The 25,262-nt window shown below is 39.9% G+C and overlaps 3 protein-coding genes across 3 annotated transcripts; 1 reads left to right on the forward strand and 2 right to left on the reverse strand.

The window, feature by feature from the left end:
- On the forward strand, positions 1-4,352 carry LOC117548607 (G-protein coupled receptor family C group 5 member C-like). The gene is made up of 4 exons (XM_034219970.1): positions 1-346; positions 1,065-2,070; positions 3,128-3,231; positions 3,309-4,352. Exons 2-4 carry the CDS (start codon positions 1,086-1,088, stop codon positions 3,405-3,407), a joined length of 1,188 nt encoding a protein of 395 aa, XP_034075861.1. The 5' UTR covers positions 1-346; positions 1,065-1,085; the 3' UTR covers positions 3,408-4,352.
- Positions 4,353-6,110: 1,758 nt separating this feature from the next.
- ccdc137 (coiled-coil domain containing 137) lies at positions 6,111-10,365 on the reverse strand. The gene is made up of 6 exons (XM_034219973.1): positions 10,168-10,365; positions 9,826-9,968; positions 9,228-9,438; positions 8,764-8,846; positions 7,119-7,198; positions 6,111-6,639 (listed from the first exon to the last, which is right to left on the reverse strand). The coding sequence occupies exons 1-6, from the start codon at positions 10,236-10,238 to the stop codon at positions 6,439-6,441; spliced, it is 789 nt and encodes a 262-aa protein (XP_034075864.1). The 5' UTR covers positions 10,239-10,365; the 3' UTR covers positions 6,111-6,438.
- Positions 10,366-12,964: 2,599 nt separating this feature from the next.
- Positions 12,965-14,245, reverse strand: LOC117548608 (tetraspanin-10). The gene is made up of 3 exons (XM_034219972.1): positions 14,115-14,245; positions 13,397-13,989; positions 12,965-13,276 (listed from the first exon to the last, which is right to left on the reverse strand). The coding sequence occupies exons 1-3, from the start codon at positions 14,202-14,204 to the stop codon at positions 12,970-12,972; spliced, it is 990 nt and encodes a 329-aa protein (XP_034075863.1). The 5' UTR covers positions 14,205-14,245; the 3' UTR covers positions 12,965-12,969.
- Positions 14,246-25,262: the final 11,017 nt, after the last annotated feature.

Here is a 25,262-nt window from a genome sequence, read left to right on the forward strand (position 1 = left end):
TCACAGAATATGCAAAGCTGCAAGCACCAAAGAGGCTGGACGAACAGTCATAGTTTGAGCAGAGTGTATTCAATAATAACCTACCTTACAACTACTCTAATGCCGCTGACTGCATTATAACATGGTTCAATAACAATTCAGAAGGAGTGGGCAGATGGAGGACTGTCCATGATTGTTACCGGAAAGAAACGTGGATCCATGAAGTGAACATTTAAACGCTACGAAATTGGTTGTAATTGTAACATCTCCCAAGAGCCCTTAAAACACCCGAGGGGAACTCTCTTTTTTCGGGTTTGGTTATTCTTACCTGCAGCTCGAGAGGAACTGCTCTCTGCCTTCAGTCCAGGTAAGAAGCCCCTGACGGATAGCAATATCCGCCTCATCCAATACTTCCTAAATTGTGTTACCGAATATGATTATGTTATCAAAAATAATTGTTGCATTTTTAATGCGCCATTTACAAAATATTTAAACGTGAACATTGTTCAGACTGTTAACTTTCCATGAGCTTATTGTGATAATTCAATTGATATGCTTTATTTATCATATGCACGGGAGTAGTGCACTTAAAGGCTTGTGTTAAGCGTTAAGACTAAATCACTACATTTTGAAATGAGCGGTAGGCTATAACGTGACACTGTCCTTCGATCAGTTTAACGCTATTTTCATAGTTTTCTGAAATACATTGCGCCTATAATGTTAAAATGATACTGCTGAAAATTGGAAAGCTAGACTGAGAACATGTTATGAAAAACTATTTTCTGTATATTTTTGGATTCTCCAGACTCAAATTAATTAATTTAAGTTGACAGCAATTAGGTAGGCTATAAAAGTAAGACTACCACAACTGGCTCAGTATAGTCAAGAACCTTTACTGCGCCATGACATAGTAATATTAATGGGAACAATTTGTTTTGATGGATGTATGAAAGTCAGTAGTTTGTCTTTCCATACTAATCATGGATGCAAATACTAGTCTATGAATCCCATTGAACTGCAAATAATAATTGTTTTGCATATCAAAAATATCGATGTTTGCACGTTTAATATTTATTCTGTTGCAGCACCTTTTGAACATTAAAGCCATGGAGCCGACCAGTGCTCCAAAGGGATGTGGCTCAAGTATCAGCTCCGTATATTACAACCTGTGTGACCTGACCACAGTGTGGGGGGTCGTGGTGGAGGCTGTTGCTGCTGCTGGTATAGTGACTTCTTTCATTCTCTTGGTCATCCTCATGGCCAGCATACCGTTTGTGACAGACAAGAAGAGGAAGGGTATGGTGGCTCTGCAGGCCGGCATTATAGTCTTCACTTTGGGACTCTTTGGACTCACTTTTGCCTTTATTGTGGGTCAGTACTCCATCAACTGTGCTGCACGGAGGTTTCTCTTTGGAGTGCTGTTTTCAGGATGTCTAGCCTGCCTGGTGATGCATGGGTTATGGCTCGCCCTGTTGAAGCGTAGCGACAGGGGTCCCAGGAGCTGGATGTTATGCCTGGGAGCCCTGGGTCTGTGGATGGTTGAGGTCATCATCAACACTGAGTGGCTTATCATCACTGTTTTGAGGAGCCCACCTGGACCTGGAGGTGTCATGACCCCTGATGTGTCCTGTAACATTGCCAACCAGGACTTTGTGAGCGCACTTGTCTATGTGATGGTTCTGGTGATAGCTGCGGTGCTTATCGCTGTGCCCTCACTGACACACAAGCACAAGCAGTGGCGCCGAGATGGAGCCTTCATCCTAGTCACCGGGATCTTCACCTTGGCTATCTGGGTAACTTGGATTGTCATGTACATCCATGGGAACAGGGTCGTCGGGAATCCCAGCTGGGATGATCCTACTCTGGCCATAGCTGTAGTGTCAAATGCATGGGTGTTCCTTTTCCTCTATGCCATCCCAGAAATCTGCCTACTGACCCAGGAGGACCCAGATCAGGAGCTGCCAGTCGATGGAGATCATGTTTATCCTGCCAGAAGCCTGGTTTATGACAACATCCTGAAAGAGCCGGAGACACCCCACCAGAATGTGTACATGGAGAATAAAGCCTTCACAATGGACGAGCCTCCGGCAGGTAAAGCATGACACATTACGGACGCCATTAGTCCAATACATTTGAATGGGGGCAGAATCTTTCAAAAAACAAAAAAAACATCAAGACAGCAATCCAATTAAATGGTTTAAACTTGCACATAAGGGCAGCCCCCTTTCTTCAGCTTGCAGCAGTCATACAACCAAACACAAGTAAATAATTCACATAATAAAGCGCAACCGTGTAGAATGTAGATAATGGTAAAAAGTGTTAATCTGCTACTGCCTCTAGTAACAGAGGAAAATACGCAATTAATGAATGTTGTAATTCCTATTTCGCAAGAACAGCTAAGGGTAGCAATAGTTTTGCTGTGTACTGTAGCTGTCTAATGTGTTGCTAAAGGGTGGTTACTTATGGCCTTCCATGCAAATGTGTTATTGATATAAAAGCTGTATTGTGACATGCCTCGTTCTCTCTGGCATTGACCTGAATGAGACTTGTGTTCGTGTGTGCCACTGCAAATAGAAAACTACTTATAGGATCAAATAGAAAAAGTGCCATTCAGGAAGCATACCCCCATTTTTAGGACAAAAGTCTACTTATTGAGGGTTGTGTCATTGGCCAACATTACGAGGCACACCAACATAACAGTTACATATTCTTTAAAATGTCATGTATTTGCATAGCTTGGAGGTTTTACATTGGCATACAATCATTAACTACTTTTTATACATCACCATACTAAACACTACTCAGATGAGGTTCAATGCCGCTGGCAGAGCATGAGCCAAACAGAAACTAGATAGGAAGAGTATAGGGTTAGTAAACATAAGGAAAACTGTTCGAGCATGCATTTAAGGTTTTACAATATCAAATGTGCGCAAGGCTTCCCATTTATCCTAAGAGGCAGCAAATATTGATTCAATTAGCTGGCCAGTTTGAGTGATGTGTGTTGCTTCAGAGACCGTAATGTTTAAACAATGTCTTTGACATGTTTTAATGTGGAGATCATTAAGTCTAAAACTATTAAGTAATGGACTAGAAGACCATCACAACAAACGCTTATATTTATATCCTCATCCACCTTTTTTGTTACCAGTACCCACAAAACCAGTGTCTCCATATGGTGCTTATAATGGTCAGCTACGAAGTTGTTTGTACCAGCCTACTGAAATTGCCCTGATTGCCAAGGGTCTGACTAAGGTGAGTGAATCGACAATATTTACACCACTACTTTCTTTGTCACGTGTGCTGAAATGATCCATTATCTGTCTCTATAGATGGACCAAGGCACGATGATGCCTCGAGCCAGAGCCCCTTCTCTGAATCGGGGAGGTGGGAGCTCTCTGCCATGTTCAGCTGATTCCTTGCCATCTTAAGGACTGTCACATGACGTCAGCGTGACTCCATGGCAGTGCCCCAACACACTCAGAAGTTAGTGTTGGGAAATGTACTTTGTCCTCTCCTCAGGATTCCTTGTATCAGATGTATCTTACTTTCTCTTCCTTAGTAAAAGGCTTGAAGCAATTACACTGTGATAAATCCCCATCATTAGAGCGCTGCTGGAATGAGTCCTTAAACCTGGAAATGAGTTCCCTCGTCTTAAAGTCAATGGTTAGCTTTAAACAAAACGTGAAGGTATCATTAGGTTTTGTTAGTGACAGTTCTTCTTTTCTGCGACAATCCCAAAAACCATTAACCAGGGCAATGCTTACTTCTGGGATAGCCTTAAAATAAAGTCATCCCTGTAGCAATATGGAGTTTGCAGTTATGTGACCCAGCTCCTCTCATAGGTCTGTTTTTTTTGTCTGGAGGTTGTACCAGGAGCCTTCAGTTTGTTTTATACCTTAGAACTTCTCACTGTCAACCAAAACGTTGCTCACTTGTATCTTGACTCCAAAACACAATCAAGAGAAAGAGTGGCATGCATGTTTCTGTACAGAGAAGCAATGACTTTGCCTTCTAGCTGAAAGAGATACCAAAACATTCTGGCTACTTTTCTTTTACATTTCTTTGAAGTCCAAATCCCAAAGTGAAATGTATCTTTTGATGACAACTGACAGATTAATGATAGGCAAGGATCGAGTGTAGATAGTTTATAGCCGAGGTAGGGTTTATAAGGTTTCCATTGTGTTTGCACTATTAACTAATGCTTCCCCGTTTCATAAATCTGACTGGAATGTGGTAATCTGTTGCGAAACATACTTTGTTTAATTGTGAAATTAAGTTGTGTAACATATCCTCTGAAAGCAATTTGATTTTGTAGTTGGATTTATAAAACTATAATTGTATGTAAACTTATTAAACCTGTTTATGGTAACTTACATACTTTGTAGCTGTTCCTTTCATAACAGAATAAACCTTTACAAGGAGGGTGGATAATGTAACAGGAAATGGCAAAAGGATCACCATGTACAGAAGTTATTTACACGTTTGTGGATAAGCTTTAACAGCTTTACCCAGGGCTCTGTGCAGGGATTGGTTATCACACTTTGATGTTGGATGTTATGGACTGGTAGTGTTATTGTGGGAATTACACACTAACCTAACAGTAAAGACAATAATTCCATGTGATGCTTTACAAGTGTGGATGCACTTGTAAAGCATTTCAATTACATTTGATGGAGCATTTTACAAAAACGACACTGACAGCAGAACTGGCGAAAGGAGCCTCTTTGTATAGGACTGCCTGCTGCAAATAAACACACCGTGAGCATCAACAAATCGTCAAGGGACAAATTAACATGGACAACTGCTTTGACCTGAGATGAGTTGTTTTTTTTCTGGACAGAGATGAACAATTATTTGTCACACACGCACACACTTTAAGAGCTCCAGAGTGAGCTGTGGCTGCCTAGCAGCAGCTGAGAAGGCTCTCTCCCAATTACTCCCACCATTCTGTTCTGTCAGCAGCCATGAAACACTTGCTCAGGAAGGAAATTGCTCACAAACTGGAAATCAGACGGTGAGAGATGTACAACAGAACACAAACGGATATCACTATGCAACGCCTCCTGTCTGCCTGCTACGAACCCCTACACACAGATATAGAACAGATGCAAAGCGCTGCAAAAACATGCAGTGATGTCCACCTGATGGTGAACTCTGCAAGAAAGGGTTACCCACATGGATCCAAATACCTTTCAGACATTTGAGTGTTTCCTTTGCATTTTCAACCTTTTACTACACTGACCTGGTTTACTCTAGAATCTTGTCCTACAGCTTGTCCAACTCATCTCATAAAAAGGGGCTACTGGTAAGCTGTACCTACAGGACGTTAAATAAACCCACACATAACTCTTGGCTTATTCCGAGCATTGACTTGAGCTAAAACCCAACAGCATCTTTCTCTGACAGGCAGCAACTGGAAAGCACTTGATAATATGAAAAGCTGTCGTGTGCACATGGACACAGGTGAGCACATGAGCGATGGTGTTTGAGCTCAGCACCACCAATCAGTAACCCCCACTTAATGCCTTTTCTTGTCACTGTGACAACCCTCTGTGGACAAACACAGACGGAGGATAAAAAGCCGATCGAACTGCAACGACTACGAACCAACAGAGCAGAGCACACAACAGGGCTTCAGTAATAACAACCACAACCATCTGGTGATACTATTCTGTAGGTCACTATCGCTCTTTTAGATCTAGGACGCTTTGAAAGATGAAGTTGTTAAACACACATCTCACTATACGCACAGCTAGTCCACTGTTTCAGACAAAGGCCTGTTCATGGGGGGGGGGGGGGGGTTATCCCGTCAACCTTTTACGGGATGCAAATGTAAATGGCTATGCTAGGCTCTAGTAATTGATCGACATTTACAACCCTTGGCGTTACAAAACCTTTCATTATGCATGTTGGGTCGGCTCTCTATTCAAACAATACCAGCTTTCTGCAGGAAGCCTGACATCTAGTGGGACCACAGCAAACCACTGGAGGTTTATCTTTACCTGGGCACTATCCAAACTATGTTATGGTCCACCAACGTGAATAGAGGCTTACTTCATATGCAAATACTAAAACAGGGTGAAACAGCTGGACATCTGTCAGTTACTAACAGTGGTGGAAATCAAGAAAAGTGACCTTACTGGATGTATTTATTTAGGTTTTATCAGCTTGTCCGTTTTATAGGAGATGATACAGACATTAACAATCTGAAAATCCGGTTCTTTTTTGTGTTAAATATAGGACACTGAAAGAGGCAGTTGAGCGTCGATCACTACTTACCTCCTGCTGTGGGCAGCAGATGCAAATGTGTGCTTGTTCCCCTGACAGTTACTGTAGCTACACTGTGGTGAGCTCCATCACTGCCAGTTGCAGAGTTACATAACACATACGGTCTGCTGATTTTCAGTCTCTGAGATTCACAGCTGACTGAAGTCTTTTTAAAATCTTTCACATGAAACATCACTTTGGGTTCCTGAGTTTTTCCAGATTGGCATCCCTGTCCTTAAACTGCTGCTGTCTCTGTTTCTTAAGAAGACGGTAGGCCTCCACTGCTCGCACCCGCTCCTCCTCCATGATTCGCTGTCGGGCCATGGAGGGCTTGCCCGTTGTGACCGCCGTGTGGCCGAGGAGAGAGTTGAGGAGCAGCTGCTTTGCTGCCTTCTGGAATGATGAAATAAACACAGTCAACATCTCACTCAACCATAAAGATGTAAATATATACAGAGCCTTTAACAACACATACAAAACAATGATACACACAGGAATGAAGAATACAAACTAAATATATATCTATATTTAAAATAAAGCACCCAGCAGCAAAGCATAGTCTAGCCACCAGAGAAGAGAGCAGTGATGCATTGTGCCACAGGTGTGATGCAAATGTAGGGTGAATGTAAAGTAGCTAAATAGAAAATAGTAAAAAAGCAGTACAAGAATAATGATAATTTTAAATACAAATGTTTGTCATATTTAAAACACATATAAATGAAGATTGTGCAAATGATAACAGCCTAGCCAGTAACTGAAATAGAGAAACTATGAAAGAAAAGGGGTTTTCTGTGAACAAAAAGCAGATAGAAATGTATGAATACAAATGTAAATTGTGCATAAGGCCATGTAATAACTGCATAGCGGGTTACCTCAGGTTTGATAGGAGCTTTCCTGGGTTTGGCGCTGAAAGATGGCGGGCACATAGAAACTTCCCCAAAGGGAACATGATCTACAAAATAAAGCTTTCATTAATATCAATATACAATGTTCTGCTTTGACAATTCTAATAAAACCAGCATTAATGGATGTTTCTTTCCAATAACTTGTAAAACACAGAACTGACATGCCTTAGTAATTGTCATGGCTATAAACAAATCCAGGCACAACATTAGTGTGAGAAGAATTGTTGGCTACAAAATTGAAACAATGATTACAAATAGACAACTTAAAGCTTAGTAGAGCTCGGTAAAGTCTGTAAAGAGTGGTAATCGTTTAAGGCCCTGTCACACTGTCCCGAAATTGACACCCGATGGACACACGATAAAGGAAATGTTCAAATTCGGCTGTGATCGTAGCAACATCGGGCCATTCGTGAGGGCATCTTAAGCCATCGTATGACCGCCGGTGGAGTTTCTCAGGCTCCGGCAGCAACTTAGTGAGCGGCAACTTCGTAAGGCACTCGTGAGGGCATCTTGTCAAATCGTGTCATCTTCGTGTTATCATCGGTGCATTCACCCTCACTCTGATCGGGGCGAATGCCCGATGGCACCGATGATAACAAGATGCCCTCACGATGGCCTTACGAAGGGCAACATTGACACACGAATTCAAAACGAAAATGAACCTTCGCAAGGTCCTTCGGCAATTTTTTGGCATGCCAAAGATTTTGCCACCGCTCACGAAGTTGCTGCCGGAGCCTGAGAAACTCCACCGGCGGTCATAGGCTACGATGGCTTAAGATGCCCTCACGAATGGCCCGATGTTGCTACGATCACAGCCGAATTTGAACATTTCCTTTATCGTGTGTCCATCGGGTTGTTTTATTGCACAACAAAATCATGTAAATATATTATGTAAATAACCCAATTTGTGTTCTCTGAAACTAAAAAGGATATAATATATTATTTTGAAGGACAGTTGACAGGAAGTTGTTGTTGTTATGGAAACAACATTACGGAGAAACGTAATATTTTCTACATATAACGACGGATAAAGTAAAGAACAAAGTCTGAAGATATCAGTACAGTATCATAGTACTGTAACATAATTGTTTTTGGTACTTTCATTGCAGTTGTATGTCTTAAATGTAATGTAAATGTTGCCTTCGTGTGTGGTTCGGGGCCATGATCGTGCGAAATTCACAATTCCATATTCGTGTGTCCATCGGGTGTCAATTTCGGGACAGTGTGACAGGGCCTTTAAAGTGTGCTTAAAAAAAATCTGTTCCCTTTAAGTTTGATTTAAAAAGTAAATAATTAGTTATCCATACAAAACTTCCAACATAGGATGCTTCCTTTCCAGCAGAGTGGAATATTGCCGGTGTCTTGACTTTCCCAAAATGACTATAGGACAATTCAGCAAATTGAAAATGTCTGACTTCAAAGTGACTGACTGACACGCTTCAGAATATATCCTTCTGTCTCAGCAAGATATTACTGAAAAACTTAGGTACAATACACTTTTCTGATTAACATGCAGAATCTAAAGCAATAGGTTTTTAGAAAACACGCCACTAAAACCGCAGATGATGTTGAATGCACCTCATACTGGGTCAGTGCATGCTTGTCTTCTTACCAACAAACATCTCTTTTTCCATCCTGTCCACTTGTTTATCCAACTTTCTGTTCTGTAGCCTCTGTAATCTGACCGTATCATGTCTGGAGCAAAGACAGCACAGAAGATCACATACATTAGACATGTATCACTCATGAATTAAAATCACTTTTAAATGCAGAGTAAGTCCATTTAATTGCAATTTACTGTTTTCATTTCAGTTGAATTTGAACTTAGATAATGCAAATATATTACACTTGTACAGTAAATAAAACTGCAACACAATACATAAGTATATTGTGCCAGGGGTGCATTTGTGTTGCACTTGAAATATTAGATACACAAAATCAAAGAAGACATAACCTTGAAGAGGATAGGGTTTAATCAACTCACTTGGCTTTACCCTTCATTATTTAATGTCCAATATCAGCACAGACAATATATATATAATCTACTTAACTTATTACAAATCAAAGTGTACTCACTCCTTCTTTTTCTCCGACTTGCCCCCGTCTGCGGGCCTCTCTTGTTTGTTGGCAGCCAGCTCAGGCTTTCTGTCGACTTGGTTCTTGGTGAGGAAGAGGACATGTTTGGTCTCAGTCTCCATGCGCCGCATATAGGCTTTCACACTCTCGGACTTCCCCCTCTTGAAATGTGGGACAGGTATGTCTCCACTTTTGGGATCCTCTGGTTTACCTTTAGGGTAGATCAGAATCAAGTTTATTGCCAGGTACAGTTACACATTCAAGGAATTTCCTTTGGTGTCTGGTGGTGCAAGAAAGAAAGAAAGAAAGATAGATAATAAGTTGTAAATGGTCAAACATATAACAAAAAAAAAAAATGTAGCATTGAGAACATTTATATTTAAATATACAAAATAACCTTAAAAGCTAAATTACTTAGGAAAATGAATATATGAACACATATGGTAAACTACTATGTATTATATATAAAAGTGGAGGGCTGTGCAGACATGTGTGCAGAAATGTGCAAAAGAAAGATGGAAAAAAACACACCAATACATTGTTTCAAATATGCGTAATGCTAACGTAGGTATAACAGAATATGAAGCTTGTAACTCACTCTCTTTGGGCTTTTTGACCTTCAATTTCCCCGTTTTCATTATCTGCTTGTTTTTCATGATCTCCCGGAGCTTAAAGGGGATGTGCTCGATGTGGTCTCGTTTGATTTTCTTAGGTTTGCCATCTCGTTTGAGCTTATTATCACTGTTATAACACGTTACAGTCCAGGGTATCATGTAGGAAAAGAAACGAATAAAAGTTAACATCTGCAAGCCATACACAACGCAGGTACGTGTCGTCAAATGAATACGAGAATGATGTTGACAAGTTGAATCTCGTAGACAGCTAGCTGATGTAGCTAGCTAGCATTGTTTCTTTAACTCAACAGCCATTTTTACGTTACCTTGAATGTTTTTCGGCTTTTCCCACTTGCTTTCCTGACTCGTTAGTTGTGTTCTTCTTATTTTTCCCCATGATAATGCACTTTGTTTCAAAGCATTACGAAGTATCTTCACAAAACAATAACACGTGTGGAAGAGCGTGTGTTAACCTTTAACCTACGAACCAACCTCGACTTCAGGCGACAGGAAGTAAAAGAGTTCCCACTCCGTACACTTTTCCCGATACCTTGGTCGTTTCCTTCTCTGCAATACGAAAAATATAAAAACGCTTCCCTTCCGTGAATTGATATGTTCCTTTCACTGTTATTGAGGTTTTGTTGTTGTTGTTTTTTTTAGGTATTTTTTTCACAGAGGAGCACATTCCATTTATTTTGTTCACCTACACCGATACCTGACGTTTTGCCTGTAGGCCTATGATGGATTTTCTTAAATGTCGTTAAATTACTTATGCAACTGTGTTGAGGTTACGACATCTAATACAAAAAGACACCGGACATTTCCAAATCAATTTAACAGATAAGACAGCTCATTCCAGCCTAGTGAAATACATTTATCTTGGAGGCAAGCACCAACAAATAAACGATCTTTGCGGGAAAAGTCATCCTGGTTAATATGTCAGCTGGATTCAGTCTGTCAGCACTAGATGGCGTCGTTGTTCTATTTCGTCCACATAATACTACAAAGGCCGCTACTATAATTTAGCATAAAATGAAAACACATTTAAGTAAGTAATATTAGCTCAGACTCACTTTAGTACAGTACTTAAGCAAATACTAAGTTAAGTTGCTCTCTAGTCTAGATGTCACCTTTGGGTTTTGGGGATTATGATAGCGTATACTTATAGTTTTATATTTGATAGATTCCATTAATCAAGAACAACCATTAACCAACTGTAAATTATGATAATTGAACATGATGATCAAATATCATTAGTTGAAGCAGTCAGCTGTTTGTTCTGCACGTTGTAGTTAATTTAGCATTTTGTCCCTGAGCATTGATCAAACGTGGCAAACAGGGAGCCATTCATGTTTTCCAGCAGCATAAGCACTCCTGAGTTTATAGGCTACATGGTTTTCAGTATAAAGTATGTGGAGGATTACCACATACAACATTTAGGAAACACCTTTTAAGATGTTTAAATCAGTTTAATGTAAATCCCCTTTAATTATGACCTCGGTATTAACATATCAAAGGATTTCTGACGACTCAAAAACCTGAAAATTATATAATTTGTAAAGGTAGAATTTATGACAGAGCATTGTATTAAGTTGCAAATTCAGCATGTCCTCACAGTAATGTGATTATGAAGCTGCTGTTAAACCCAAAGGTATCATGGAGACAGTTGTGGGATTACGTCTTCATCGTCTGTAAGTCTGTGTTCCTACGGATAATAAGTGTGTTTGTAAGCACAGTAGGAATGTTCATTTGATATCAGTTTCTCTAATGGCACAGCTAAATACAGAGCTGTGGAAGGGGATATTTGTCTTGAATGTATTTCAATTTGGCCACAGTAAAAAAACGAACTTGATATTTTCATGCCTTTCATCATTATGATGACACTTGGCCTGTCCCTTACAGCTCAAACAACAAAAGTATGAATTTGAAAGTGGACAATCCTGAATTGAAGAATGGCAGCCTAGCCCAAAGAGCAGAGGGTAAGCGTCATTAGGCCGACAGTGCATTTTCACTAGCACTATCTAAAAAGTGTTTCTTTTGTAAAACTCCCCACAATTAAACTTGTGATTTTTTCCCTCCCAGTTTTGGAGTAGAGATCCCAGGAATTAAAGGTTTGGCACTGGAAAGCATGAGCATCCTTGTTTGGCCCCTGCATCACCTAAAAGTACACACAAATCACACGTCACTTAATTTAGCTGACTCGTGATTTGTCCTTCCTTAGATTTCACCATAATCTGCCCATGGGAAGCATACAGTCATCTTGACCTACAGGAACTGGCTCAATATATGGTATAATCTCTTCATTGAGAATGTATTTCTTAAATATTTACCCATCTAGATCATCAAATTAGCTGTTTTAATGTAAACCACAAACTAAATGAACATGTTAAAGATGTCTACATATTTAAGATACTGTTCTCTGCTGAATGTGTCTCACTACAAAGCTTGGATTTAAAAAAGTACATTTTTGAAATGTATTTCTTTGCCTCCATCTAAATGTAATAATAAACAATGCTGTTTTGTCAGCATGACATGATTGGGTTTAATTGAATGTTGTGCTGTTCCTGTGAATTCACCACAATAGTTTGGAATAGTTTGGCATTTCTGGTCGTATGCAGCAAGATGGATTAGCACAAAAGAATTGCAGGGGTAAACAGGTTTACTTTTCTAATGCACTACATGGCTGTTTAGCAGAGAGGGAACCTTCTGTAAATATAGAAGCTTGTGTTCAAGTTTTACCGTTCCCTTATCCTGTGATATCTTTAAGTGTATATCTTAAAATGTATTTCAACTTGATACATAACTGTATAATTTAGTTTTCACAACAACAGTAAATTAAATCCTGAGACATTACATGTCAATTGTTAGACGTTTTTATCCAAAGAGACTTACATACTGTGGACAATCCCCACAGGAGGAATTTGGGGTAAAGTCCCTCTAAAGTTGTCTGACAACTATTGAAATCAAGAAGGCCTCTCTGTGAAGCTTTGTAACCCATTGTTGGAGTCCCGACACTCAGATTTCGGAACCAGTGGTTTCAGGGCTAGAGTATATTTACTACAAATGAGAAACAAAGCGGAGATCCAAAAGCAGGACACATAAAAAAAGCACACAATACAGTTATCATATTACATGTACATTTTATGCCAGTGGATACTTTCTAACAGTCGTGTAGCGATAAACAAAGTCAGAATCTGGACTCCTAGTACAACTATTCCAACTGTTCCTATCAGGCCCTCGTGCTGCTCAATCCAGCGCGACATTCCCCCCAGACAGCCGCCCAGGAAGATCACACTCTGAGCACTGAACTCATCCAGCAGCTGGGCTCCTAAACCACACTGAGAGTTCCACACTGTGCCATTCTCCAAAGGATCCACACAGCATGTTGCAGGGACGCCACAGGCCAGCACTCCTGGAGCTGAGCAGTTGTAATATCTGAGGAAAAGTCAAAATGTCCAATTATTTTCAAAGCATACCAACATCAGGACAAAAAAGTTCATGACATATACTTCTCCTAATGAACTTGTTTCCCCAAGTTAGTCACCCTCTACTCACATGTTGAGTTCCCAGTCACGGTAGTTATCTGCCCCACAGCATTGAAGATTTGTCTGAATCTCGTCCGCGATGAACCTCAGATCCAGGTCATCCTGGTAGTGCACCATGGCAGCTAACATCCCTGAGCGCAGGTAGCTTCCGATCTGACCTTGTAGACTGTAGGCGACAATGCCAGCCAGCACCTGGGCTGTGATGAGTGCCAGCACCGTGGCAGAGAACAGCTTCAGTAATGAGCAGTTCTCTCTCAAGGCGCCCAAACAGCCTGACAGGCAGAGCAGGGTCAGCACAAAGCCGAGAGACACAAGAATCAGCATTGGGTCAGTGCCGATACTGCCGATCTTCTCCTGAGCAAACGACTCTTTGCTGATGAGGCCCCACATCCCCAAGCCAAGAACCACCAGACCCAGAACTGTGAACACCAGATTACATAGGAACAGGAAATATTTGAGGAAATAGTCCGTAAAGGAATATCTGTAATGGGGTTGGTTGCTTACTAATACACGGCTGTCGTCCTGTCGATTGTCTGGTCCAACTTGGCGACTTTCAGGGGTAACATTGTCATGCTCCTCGTCGTCCTCTTTTGCAGAGCTTGCCTTTGAACAAACAGGCAAATAAATATAATATAATATCATTGTTTGAGGATAATGCTGCCTCAAGCCTTATCTACATATCAAGGTACTCAATATTCAGAAAGGAACTAACGTAAGTGACTCCTTACCTTTGGTATTAGTGGACTGGACTCATTCTGCGTGGTGTCCCTCCTCGACCACGGCAAAACAATCCTTTTTAGCCCCAAATATCTCCTCATGTTAGAGATGATTCTCCCTGTGCTTTTAGCTGGTCAGAATGACACAAGCTAAAGTTGAGCATTTGGGGGAGAATTCACTACAGTATGAACAGAGGAGCATGTGAGCTGAGGTGGAGAAACCATGCAGTGTTTAGCCTCTGGCTGCTAGCTGTGGGATTTCTTCATCATGTGAGAGTCACAGTGAGGGGATTAGGCGGTTATCAAAGCATGTGTGAGGGACTCACACACACACACGAGTGGGTCCAGAACAAGAGACTTTTGATGTGAGGTTTACTCACTCTTTGTTATTGTCTTTGCATTTACACACTTTAACCAACGTTGCAACCATTATTACCACTAAAGTGTAGATCTAGATTGATTACAGTTATTTTTCTAACCATTCATATATTCCTTATTTTTCTCATGTGCGTACATTTGGTAAAAGGTTCTGTTTAAATGCTTCATTACAAAAGCATATCGATGAATGTGTAGAGTTCCACTAAATAGCTCCGCAGAGTGCAAATAACCCAGATTGTTCTGCAGTCAATCAAAAGGAAAGAAAAACAGCAGAAAGATATACCAAAACAGAAAGGTGCTATTACGAGTAAGATTCAACTTTTCTCAGCACAGCTCATGGCTGCAGTTTTGCTTTTAAACAGCTCCTTTCTTTTATGAGAGAAAGTGATTCAGGTTATTTAAAACAGGTATTATCATTACTGATGTAAATGTGATTATTTTCTGATAATCATTTTAATAATCATTTGCACATGCTGATTTTGAAACCATTTATACTGAAAATGCTGTTAACCACAAATGTAATGTTACAGCTACTCACTGTGACCACTAAAAGCCAATGAACACTAGTGATCTTAGAGTGACTGAAGGCAATCAGGCCAACTGTCAACAAAGTCTCATGGCAGATACAGTTGCAAGAAAAAGTATGTGAACCCTTTGGATTCTCCACACATAGCGTTGTGTGTTCCTTCCAAACAACTCAACTTTGGTTTCATCTGTCCACAGAATATGTTGCCAGTAGTGCTGTGGAACATCCAGGTGCTCTTTTGCAAACTTCAAACGTGCAGCAATGTTTTTTCTGGACAGCAGTGGCTTCCTCCGTGGTGTCCTCCCATGAACTCCATTCTTGTTCAGTGTTTTACGTATCGTAGATTCGTCAACAGAGATGTTAGCATGTGCCAGAGATTTCTTTAAGTCTCTAGCTGACACTCTAGGATTCTTCTTCACCTCATTGAGCATTCTGCGCTGTGCTCTTGCAGTCATCTTTACAGGACGGCCACTCCTAGGGAGAGTAGCAACAGTGCTGAACTTTCTCCATTTATAGACAATTTGTCTTACCGTGGACTGATGAACATCAAGGCTTTTAGAGATACTTTTGTAACCCTTTCCAGCTTTATGCAAGTCAACAATTCTTAATCGTAGGTCTTCTGAGAGCTCTTTTGTGCGAGGCATGGTTCACATCTGGCAATGCTTCTTAAGAATAGCAAATTCAAAACTGGTGTGTATTTTTTATAGGGCAGGTCAGCTTTAACCAACACCTCCAATCTCGTCTCATTGATTGGACTCCAGGTTGGCTGACTCCTGACTCCAATTAGCTCTTGAAGAAGTCCTTAGCCTAGGGGTTCACTTTTTCCACCCTGCACTGTGAATGTTTACATGGTGTGTTCAATAAAAACATGAAAACATATCATTGTTTGTGTGGTATTAGTTTAAGCAGACTGTGTTTGTCTATTGTTGTGACTTAGATGAAGATCAGAACACATTTTATGACCAACTTATGCAGAAATCCAGGTAATTCCAAAGGGTTCACATACTTTTTCTTGCAACTGTACATAACATACATCTATATGAGGGGAGATTTTTAAAAATAAACAGCAGCAAAAGGATATTTTTCACAAGTAAAATGAGGTAACAACTGCCTACAGCACAGATTTGTCCCCTGCTTTACCCTTAAATACCTGTAGTCACGTGACTCACTAAGACACATCAAGGTAAAAATCCTTGTGGTATACCTTTTGTTTTGCGTCAGTCTTTGAATATAAGTGCAGATACAGTTCAACCATCCTCAGATAAAGTCGTTTTGAAATGATATGCTACTGCGAGTCAATAAGTGAGTACAAAAACAGAAATAGGGAGGCCTGGTTATCTCACTATCTGGCTCCACAGGTCAGCTGCTGTCATTCTTTCCTCTGGCTGTGCTGGACTGAGCTGCACAGAGCTGGAAGGAGGTCAGCTGCTGCAGAGGGAGCCTGACTTATGACGAAGTCCAGATGGGGCTCAAAGGCTAATAAAGCTGGATATTAGTGCTGCTGTTTCCATATAAATGTGCAAAAACTGAAAAACAATCTGAGCTTCCAGATGACTTAGCCAGCAGATAGTTTGTAAAACTTTACACCCAAGGAGCTTGCAAGAGTTTTGCCTTCTTGACATTTCAGAATAATGTGTATGTTGGTGGGTCTGCAGATACATATCAAAGTCAAATTCAACTTTATTGTCAATCTTTCAGTTTGTGTGTACAGACAGAGAGATCAAAATACCGTTTCCCACAATCCTGAATATAAAAATACAAATATAAAGATATGTATAAAATATGTATATCCTATACACAATCAACAGACACATTTGTACATGTGCACACATTAAGATAAAAAAACAACACAACAATAAATACAAAATAACAGTCACTTCAATATATTTGGAAATGTACATTAGTGCAAGATTGTCCATAGCCATATATCACCTGTAATCAATGATTTACAGATACACCGGTGGAAAACTATGTCCATTCACTACATTTTATGGTACTGTATGCTTCTAGTTCATTCGATATCTTAGGCAAATATGCTATTCTATAACATGTATCTGACAGCTGTAGTTGAACTGTTTTTCATGAAAATGTACAATCAAAACTATGGGTTATTGTCAAACATTATCTACCCAACCTATTCAACATTAATGGGTGTCGTTTTTGTGTTCTGTATAAACTCTAAACCCCCCTGAGATAAATGTAAAATCTGTAAAATTGGGCTACAGTATATAAAAAGCTTTGATTTATTGATAATTCTACACTGCGTGGTTCATCTGCACATATTTCTCTCTGCTTTTACACATTTTAATATATTGTAGAAGAAAATCAATGAGAATTGGCAATCAAAACATAAACAATTACCAGTTGCTTATCAGATGTCTTTAACAAATCTCACAAATCCTGTTACACTGTTTATAAATCGTTTGGGGTGAAAGGATTCAAAGGGCATTCAGTTCCCACACTTTGAATGAAATACAACACATGCTGTAATATTGTCAGCACTGAAGATACATGGATGATATTTATCCTATTGACAGCAGGCAGTGAAGTATCTTTGCTCTGTGGGATTAAACTTGGTGCAGATGGCAGGGACCATTGCCCAGTCAGATTCCTTTCTAGCCATGATTTGCTCGACTCTTTTCACAATATATCAATACTGACTGTACACATCAGCACAGGATGCAAGAGCATTATCCATGGAAATACGAGCTGATCTGGAGTGGATCAGAGTAGAAGTTCTTGTGACAAAATTCATTTCAGATCAGTTAAGTAAAAGCTATCCTTTGCCTTGTGTGGGTAAAAATAAAAAATGGATCAAAATGTTCTTTGGTGATTGATATTTCTATGCTTATTTGGAGTACAGTTATATGTCTGCTTAATCTGTCTAAAATAATATATATCTTTCCTCCATCAGCATTTAGATCATTGCCACATAAATTATCTAGACGCATCAGGGGTAGATTAATGTCAAACTGATACAGTAAATCATACAGCAGCTTATTTGAATTAGGGATATGTCAGCAGTTTTGTTTGTGAGGGAATCTCGGGGCTGTATATTTACACCGTTTCTTATTTATTCAGTCAAATATTTAAAAAAAGAGGTTTAATTCCCTTATTCTCAGCTTCATCAAGTGCATGTGTGTCTCCGGGTTTTGATCTTCCCTGACAGTTAAAGGGACCATTGCGTCAGACCAGATGTTGAGCAGATTGTATTACAGTAGGCAGTAAGAATGCTATATTGGACACGTACAGCTACATCAAACACTTCCTCAGGATTAGAGTTTAGGGAGTGCAGTTGCCCTAAACCACACACAGCAGCTACAAGACATGCAGAGGATAAAGGAAGCATAAATAGGAGATTATCAGGACCCCCCCATTCAGGGTCTATGGGTTATTTATCATTGTAGCAGATCCAGAGGTCTGCAAGACACATCGGAAAAGTGTAAAGCATGTGTGTCTTCATTGCTCCACTGAAGTGGGTGGGAGCAGGTGGGGGAACGGCTCTGGAAGACGAGGGAGGCCGTTATAAGTGAGCGCTACACATGTTCTCTCAGTGTGTCCCTGTTGAAGGACTGTAGCACAGAGTGTGATCTCCTGCTGTTATTTGCTGTTGACTGGAAAAGACCCCTGCACTCCTTCACAGAAAGGTATAGTAAAACCCAAACAAGAGACATTCTAAGTGTAGGTCGATCAAAGTAGAATTATTTTTTCTCAAATTATGCTCAGAATATGTATGGACAAACACTTTTTTCTTCTTCTTGGATTACAAAAAAAATAGGTTGATCATTTGCAGATTCAGCTCAATATGTTATAAGTACAAGTCACTTTTTATCAAGATTCTTTTGAAATGTGTGTTACATTTTCTGGGGTGGAAGATGTGCTCAGATAGTTAAAAGTAGACAAATAAAGTCGCATTAACCCTCCTATTGTCTTTGTTCCCCCCCCCCTTACTTTGGTGTTCACGGTAAAATTTGACCGGCCCTGTTTTAACTGCTATTACATTAACACAAAAATCACCATCACCAAATTTCATTTAACACCCTTTCAAACTGTAAATATTGTATCAGACTACTGGTATACATGAACAACGGCAGTCTATACAAAGAATAGACACTGAAAATGTATTGCGTGTGCCAGGTGTGATCCATGTGGGGGGATGGGCACATAAGAGCGGGAAATGTGTCAAATTGTTCTGTGTGTGTGTTTGTGTGTGCCAGGTGTGATTCGTATGGGGGGATGGGCACATAAGGGGGGACGACGACGACGACACACATCTAGAGCAGGGCTTCTCAAACTCCGGACCGAACTACAAATCAATCCGGACCGAACCATTATAAAATGATAAAAAAAAAGAAAGAATTTCTGATTCTGATGTAAATTAAAGTGGACCTATTATGCTATATTGGAAAAATATATTGTAGGGCCATACCTATACAAACATGTCTGTGAAGTTATTTTTTTCAAAATACCAAACAGTTCACCCATTGTAGCCATCCCTCATGCTGCTCAAACCCCTCTTTTGCAGCCCTGTTAGAGAAACGCGGATTTTGGGTCCTTAGCTTTAAAAAAAAAAAAAAAAGGAGGAGGAGGAGGAGGCGGAGCTAATGCCTGACCAGAATTCTACCGGAGATGAAGTTACATTCTGCTGTGATAAAACACAATCCTGTTCTAAACCACATCAAAGATTATTTCTGAAACAGTATGGAGCTCAAATGCTTTTTCTCTTGCGGGTTTATCACAAGGTGAGTTCCTTTTTTTATTTCCTGCATTTTAAACATGTGCTCTACAGCACAGGTTAGCTCTGAGTGTTAGCGAGGCTTGCTAATGTAGGCTAAATAAAGACGAGATTACGTCCAAAATACGCCAGGCATTGTTTCTGATAGCAATTTTCTGTGGGTCCGCTGCCGATTTGACGTCAGATAGGCAGCAAATCTGTATCCGCTCGTTGTACCCCTGTTTTTAAAAGATTTGGGTACGAAGGAAAAGAGAGAGGGTTTTATATTCTGACGCTGCGTGAGTTCCCCGACGCACCGGGGACACATATTTCAACCCAGTCTCACGGCATTTCGTGTTCACCAACACGATTTTTAATCTATTGATTCGTGTTCACCAACACGATTTGCCCCTTTTTTTCGTGTTGCACAGCACGATTTTAAAAGCAATGTATTTCTACTGCCTGCAGCACGTCTTTTTCTCCGGTCGGGTCGAGGAAGACCGGAAGCTGTGTGGTTCATAAAAACATGTTCTTACTCAATATCAAGCCACAGTTATTGCTTTTATTTGAAATCGTATAATTCGATATTCTTTTCAAAATAACACACTGTTATTTACTCACCAATAACACACAATTATCCTTGCTTTTATTTATTGGTTTAATTCCATAATCTCGGGCTTTTTTGGCGTTCGTCAGGAACTGAATTTCAAAATAAAAATAACTGGAAACAGACGTAGGCCTATAAGGGACATTTTGAGCATCATTGCGATTGTCAACATTTCTGAGTTTAGGATGGCCGAAGACACTACACTACCCATAATCCCCAGCTATCTTTTAGGACTACAGTCCCCGTAACCCCCAAAACACACCAGGAGCGTCTGCGTCGTGTTACGGCCGCGCCGCGGCGGTCGTAAGGATCGCGGCCACTCTAGTCAATGGGTGCTATTACACCACACGCGCCGCGTTACGGCTCAGACGCGTCCCAGAAGCGGCTCGGCGCAGCGCTTCTCTAAAATTAGGATGAATCCTATTTTTGCCGCGGCGCAGCTGTAAGGTAAAGTCGGGCAGGCAGCCCCCCCCCTCGCAGGAAGTGGAAAGGTGAGCATCCGGGCCAGGCCCATCTCCCACATATACTAATTTAGCAGATCCCACAACACCTCCACTACGAAACGCACCATGGACGACGAGGTGTTCATAATGGAAGTGGAGAAACACACAATTTTATATGATGTAACCAATGCTTTTTACAAGGACAACATCAGAAAGGACAAGGCCTGGTTTTTAGTCGCTGCAGTTTGTGGAGTGGAAGGTAACAACTACATATTAATGTTTTAAAGTTAATTAATACTTGTAGGTACAGTACAGAGCCATTCAATAAACACAATTTAAACAGACACAAAAATGAAACATTTAACTACGTATAGCCTACTTACTTGTAGAAGTACAAATGTCCAGGAAATATTCCAAAATCAACAACAACTGCGAGGCTGCACACACGACGCTCCGCTTCCGCAACGTTTTGAAACGTGTCTGGTGTGTGTTGTCGCAGAAGGAGGTCGCAGCGTGGCGCAGCCGCAACGTAACGCGGCGCAGACGCTCCTGGTGTGTTTTGGGGGTAAGGTTACGCAGAGCGTCAAACAGCTGTGTGAAATGGAACGAAACCACGCCAGACTATCCAAAACTGGAATCGAACGCCCCCCTCAGAACTACACATGCTGGCTATTGTGTTTCGCAAAATGTTCTATGGGACGTCTCTACTGAACGTTTTCGTTTTTCCCACAATTAGAAGTTGCCAGTATTAAACACATTGGTGTTATCAAATGTAAAACATATAATTAATAAATGGGTGAAAATCGCTTGTGTCCATAATGCGCAGCATTAATACCCACATGACAGCTCATTGTTACTTTGTAATTCTACTCCACTACAATTCAGAGGTTAACCTGGTATTTTTACTCCACTGCATTTATTTGAGTTACTTTGCAGATTCTGATTAATTATGTGAAATATAAACAACCCTTAAATCGGACTTTAGTTACACCTGAGTAAAATTCAGGTAAGGTGATTGTCAAGTGCCAACAATCAGGAGAGATATTTGATAGTTGGTGCTTGAGAAGACTAAACATGTATCTGCAATTGACATGAATGGAAACGAGTAATAAAGTATATGCATTACTCATTATTCTCTACTAATAGTTAATTAAAGACTGTATATTATGGCTATTTTGCACATCCCTTTCAAGATTTTCAAAGGTGTATTGACATATCATATACACAACTACGGTGTAGTTATGCAATGAATTAAACACTTGGGTCACAGGTTCCTCAACAGTGCATTACAAGACATCTATCAATATGTGTGTACCTCCACCATTAAACTGTCATATTCTGCACATTTCTTATTCTATCTACATACATAAGAGTATAATTCATATGTATAATATCAGTTAAAAAAAGTGCTTCAACATAGTTAACATTGCAGGAAAGCAATATATTAGACGTTAAGTACTTTGTCAGGCTTAATATTTATCTGTAGATAGATACCCCCAAAGTTTTTTTCTTATTTAAAAGAAGACCTTAATCTGTTATTTAATGTTTAAATAAAGGTTAATTCGTTTTTCTGTTTTGCACCTCCTCCTATTAATATCTTACAACTGTTTTATTGTAGAGATCACTTATAGTATCTTCTTGTTTTTTTATATTCTATATTTATACTTTCCCCCTATGAAAGTATGTACTCTTAATATTTTTTTAATCAAATAAAACACAATAATTCAATAACGTGCTTTAACCACTAGGCGGTGCACACAAGGTACACACAGCCATAATAACTTTGTATTATTAGTGTAGGACACTTTTGTTTTCGTACAACATCTGAAAATGTGTAGTTTTATGCATGCTTTCACATAATTTTACAGCATATTGCTATACTATTTCAGACTCAGTATTTACATTATTACATTCAAAGAAAATCAGTAATATCTTTAAAAACTACAGTCCTTTTATATCAGCTGTGCACCGTTATGGTATAAATATAACCTATCTGTGAATTAGATCAAATGTAAAAGTCAGCCGAATTAGTGTTGATACTGCAAGGAGACGTATTGTGTGAAGAGAAATTGAAGATGTTGTTTAATTGTTGAATATATTTATGATCCACGTCAAGTATTCAGTTTCGGCGGCATTTTCTCAGTTTTTCCAAAGGTCTTCTCATCAGGGCTCTATAAATAAATAACTACGGCAGATCTGTAATATACAATGCAGCCGAACCGTGTATTACAATGCCGTTATGTGATGACTTTCAAAGAGAAAAGCAAGAGCGCTCGGAATTAAGTATTATTTTATTCTTTTAAAAATGTTTTCCGGATTTCATATCATATAAACACCAAATCCCAGCATGCATTGCGGCTAAAACATCCAATAAACGAGCTTAAAACCATAGCTGAGGATCTTGGGTAATCGCTCGAAATGCCTACGTCTGTTTCCGGTTATTTTTATTTTGAAATTCAGTTCCTGACGGACGCCAAAAAAGCCCGAGATTATGGAATTAAACCAATAAATAAAAGCAAGGATAATTGTGTGTTATTGGTGAGTAAATAACAGTGTGTTATTTTGAAAAGAATAACAAATTAGAAGGAAAAAAAGAATTAAAAAATACAGATTTCAGTATCCTGAGGCTCTGAGCCCCATTTATTTTCCTCACAGACGGCAACAAAAGTCCGAAATTATACGATTTCAAATAAAAGCAATAACTGTGGCTTGATATTGAGTAAGAACATGTTTTTATGAACCACACAGCTTCCGGTCTTCCTCGACCAGACCGGAGAAAAAGACGTGCTGCAGGCAGTAGAAATACATTGCTTTTAAAATCGTGCTGTGCAACACGAAAACAAGGGGCAAATCGTGTTGGTGAACATGAATCAATAGATTAAAAATCGTGTTGGTGAACACGAAATGCCGTGAGACTGGGTTGTATATTTATGTATAAAAGACATCACAAAGTGCATTTTGCATGATAGGTCCCCTATAATGTATATTTTCTTGTGTCTGACACGTTGTGAGAATTAACGTGCATATATATTTACTTGTGTGCGCGAGTGTGACACGCATTGCAGTTAAGCAAGTTTACCTTGACTTTCTAATGCTTCTAATGCCATTGTTGCCGAGGTTCAAGGCATTGGCTACAGAGAAACAGTGCAATTTCTCCCACTAGTTCAAGCCATCATACTGAATGCATGTATTGAATGTGTGTGTGTGTATACAGGGGCGCCGTTTACCGACAGGCAAGTGCTTGGACCAGAAGGGGGCCCCCAAATAATTTATATAGCACTTTAAAACCTCCAGACCAAAGTGCTGTACAGATAGATACATAAAATATAAAATCACACAGCTCAGCTCACAAAACATTAAATAAATAAATACATTTAAAATAAAAGATACAAACACAAAACTAGGGTTGGGAACCGAAACTCAGTTCCAGATGAGAACCGATAAGAAAATGCCGGGTACCGGGTACCCATACAAAATACACAATTTCGGTTTCGGCTTAACGGTTCCTAGACGCGGTAGACCCTGTATTCCACCGGGTCCGTCTGCGCCGCGGGTCCGGCGCGGCGGTGACCCGGTGGAATACATCCAGGGTAGGGGCGGACTGGCCATCTGTGTGTTCTGGAGAATCACAGAACGGCCGGTCGTTAGCGGGCCGTTGACGGTCGGCACCGCCCTTAATTTTTTAAAACGGCATCATGTAAGTTGACACAGTGTAATGCCTGTTAATAGCTTGCCACAGGCACAGCTCAGTTAAAATAAAGCACAGCTATTGTGCAATACATTTGTATTGCATGTATATTTTTTATTTGCAAAAATGTCAGTTAAAGCTTAAGAATAAAGATATGTTTGTTATCTAAACGTTTGACCTCTTTCTTTTACAATTTCAGAATCGAAACGGGGAATCGAGCAGAACAGGAATCGGAATCGATACATTTCAAACGATACCCATCCTTACACAAAACAAACCAGAATAAACGTTGTTTTTTTAAAAAACATAAAAAAAGATTAAGAAGGTCCACAGCAACACAACAGGAAACACCCTTTAATTCACTGCAACGACATGTCGGGAAACCCCCTCAAGGGGGCCCCATGCATAGCGCGCCGAAACTGCTTCTTAATTTCAGTTTCGTTGCTCCGCTCCGGGGGGACTATTGACCTTGTATAAAATTCATAAGTGGACCTTTAACAAAAAAGTTTGAGTACCCCTGATCTAGAGTATGTGTGTGGGTGTGGGTGTTTGTGTGTGTGTTTTATCTGATCCGGATCGTTACTAATTCATTTTCTTTATGGCGGTCATTTTTGACCGGGAACACCATGGGTGTTACAAAGTTGACTAAATCATTCAAAATGCAATGAAAGTGCAGATCAGCAATTTGATATGTTCAAATGTCTACTGTGAAGGATATCATAAAGCCTTAATGCAATCGAATGTAAAACTGAAAAGTTATGATTGATGAAAGACAACAGGAGGGTTAATGTCACTCAAAATAAA

This window comes from Gymnodraco acuticeps, unplaced genomic scaffold (genome assembly GCF_902827175.1).
Source record: "Gymnodraco acuticeps unplaced genomic scaffold, fGymAcu1.1, whole genome shotgun sequence".
NCBI lineage: Eukaryota > Metazoa > Chordata > Actinopteri > Perciformes > Bathydraconidae > Gymnodraco > Gymnodraco acuticeps.

What these genes read in the sequence shown, in the direction of transcription:
- LOC117548607 (XM_034219970.1), top strand. Translation starts at nt 1,086, where the DNA reads ATGGAGCCGACCAGTGCTCCAAAGGGATGTGGCTCAAGTATCAGCTCC. An exon ending in AATGGACGAGCCTCCGGCAG is followed by an intron (nt 2,071 to 3,127) that starts GTAAAGCATGAC and finishes TTTTGTTACCAG; the next exon opens with TACCCACAAAACCAGTGTCT. An exon ending in TTGCCAAGGGTCTGACTAAG is followed by an intron (nt 3,232 to 3,308) that starts GTGAGTGAATCG and finishes CTGTCTCTATAG; the next exon opens with ATGGACCAAGGCACGATGAT.
- ccdc137 (XM_034219973.1), bottom strand. Translation starts at nt 10,238, where the DNA reads ATGGGGAAAAATAAGAAGAACACAACTAACGAGTCAGGAAAGCAAGTG. An exon ending in GGTCAAAAAGCCCAAAGAGA is followed by an intron (nt 9,439 to 9,825) that starts GTGAGTTACAAG and finishes TCTACCCTAAAG; the next exon opens with GTAAACCAGAGGATCCCAAA. An exon ending in AAGTCGGAGAAAAAGAAGGA is followed by an intron (nt 8,847 to 9,227) that starts GTGAGTACACTT and finishes TCTTTGCTCCAG; the next exon opens with ACATGATACGGTCAGATTAC.
- LOC117548608 (XM_034219972.1), bottom strand. Translation starts at nt 14,204, where the DNA reads ATGAGGAGATATTTGGGGCTAAAAAGGATTGTTTTGCCGTGGTCGAGG. An exon ending in CCAGTCCACTAATACCAAAG is followed by an intron (nt 13,990 to 14,114) that starts GTAAGGAGTCAC and finishes GTTTGTTCAAAG; the next exon opens with GCAAGCTCTGCAAAAGAGGA. An exon ending in CGTGACTGGGAACTCAACAT is followed by an intron (nt 13,277 to 13,396) that starts GTGAGTAGAGGG and finishes ACTTTTCCTCAG; the next exon opens with ATATTACAACTGCTCAGCTC.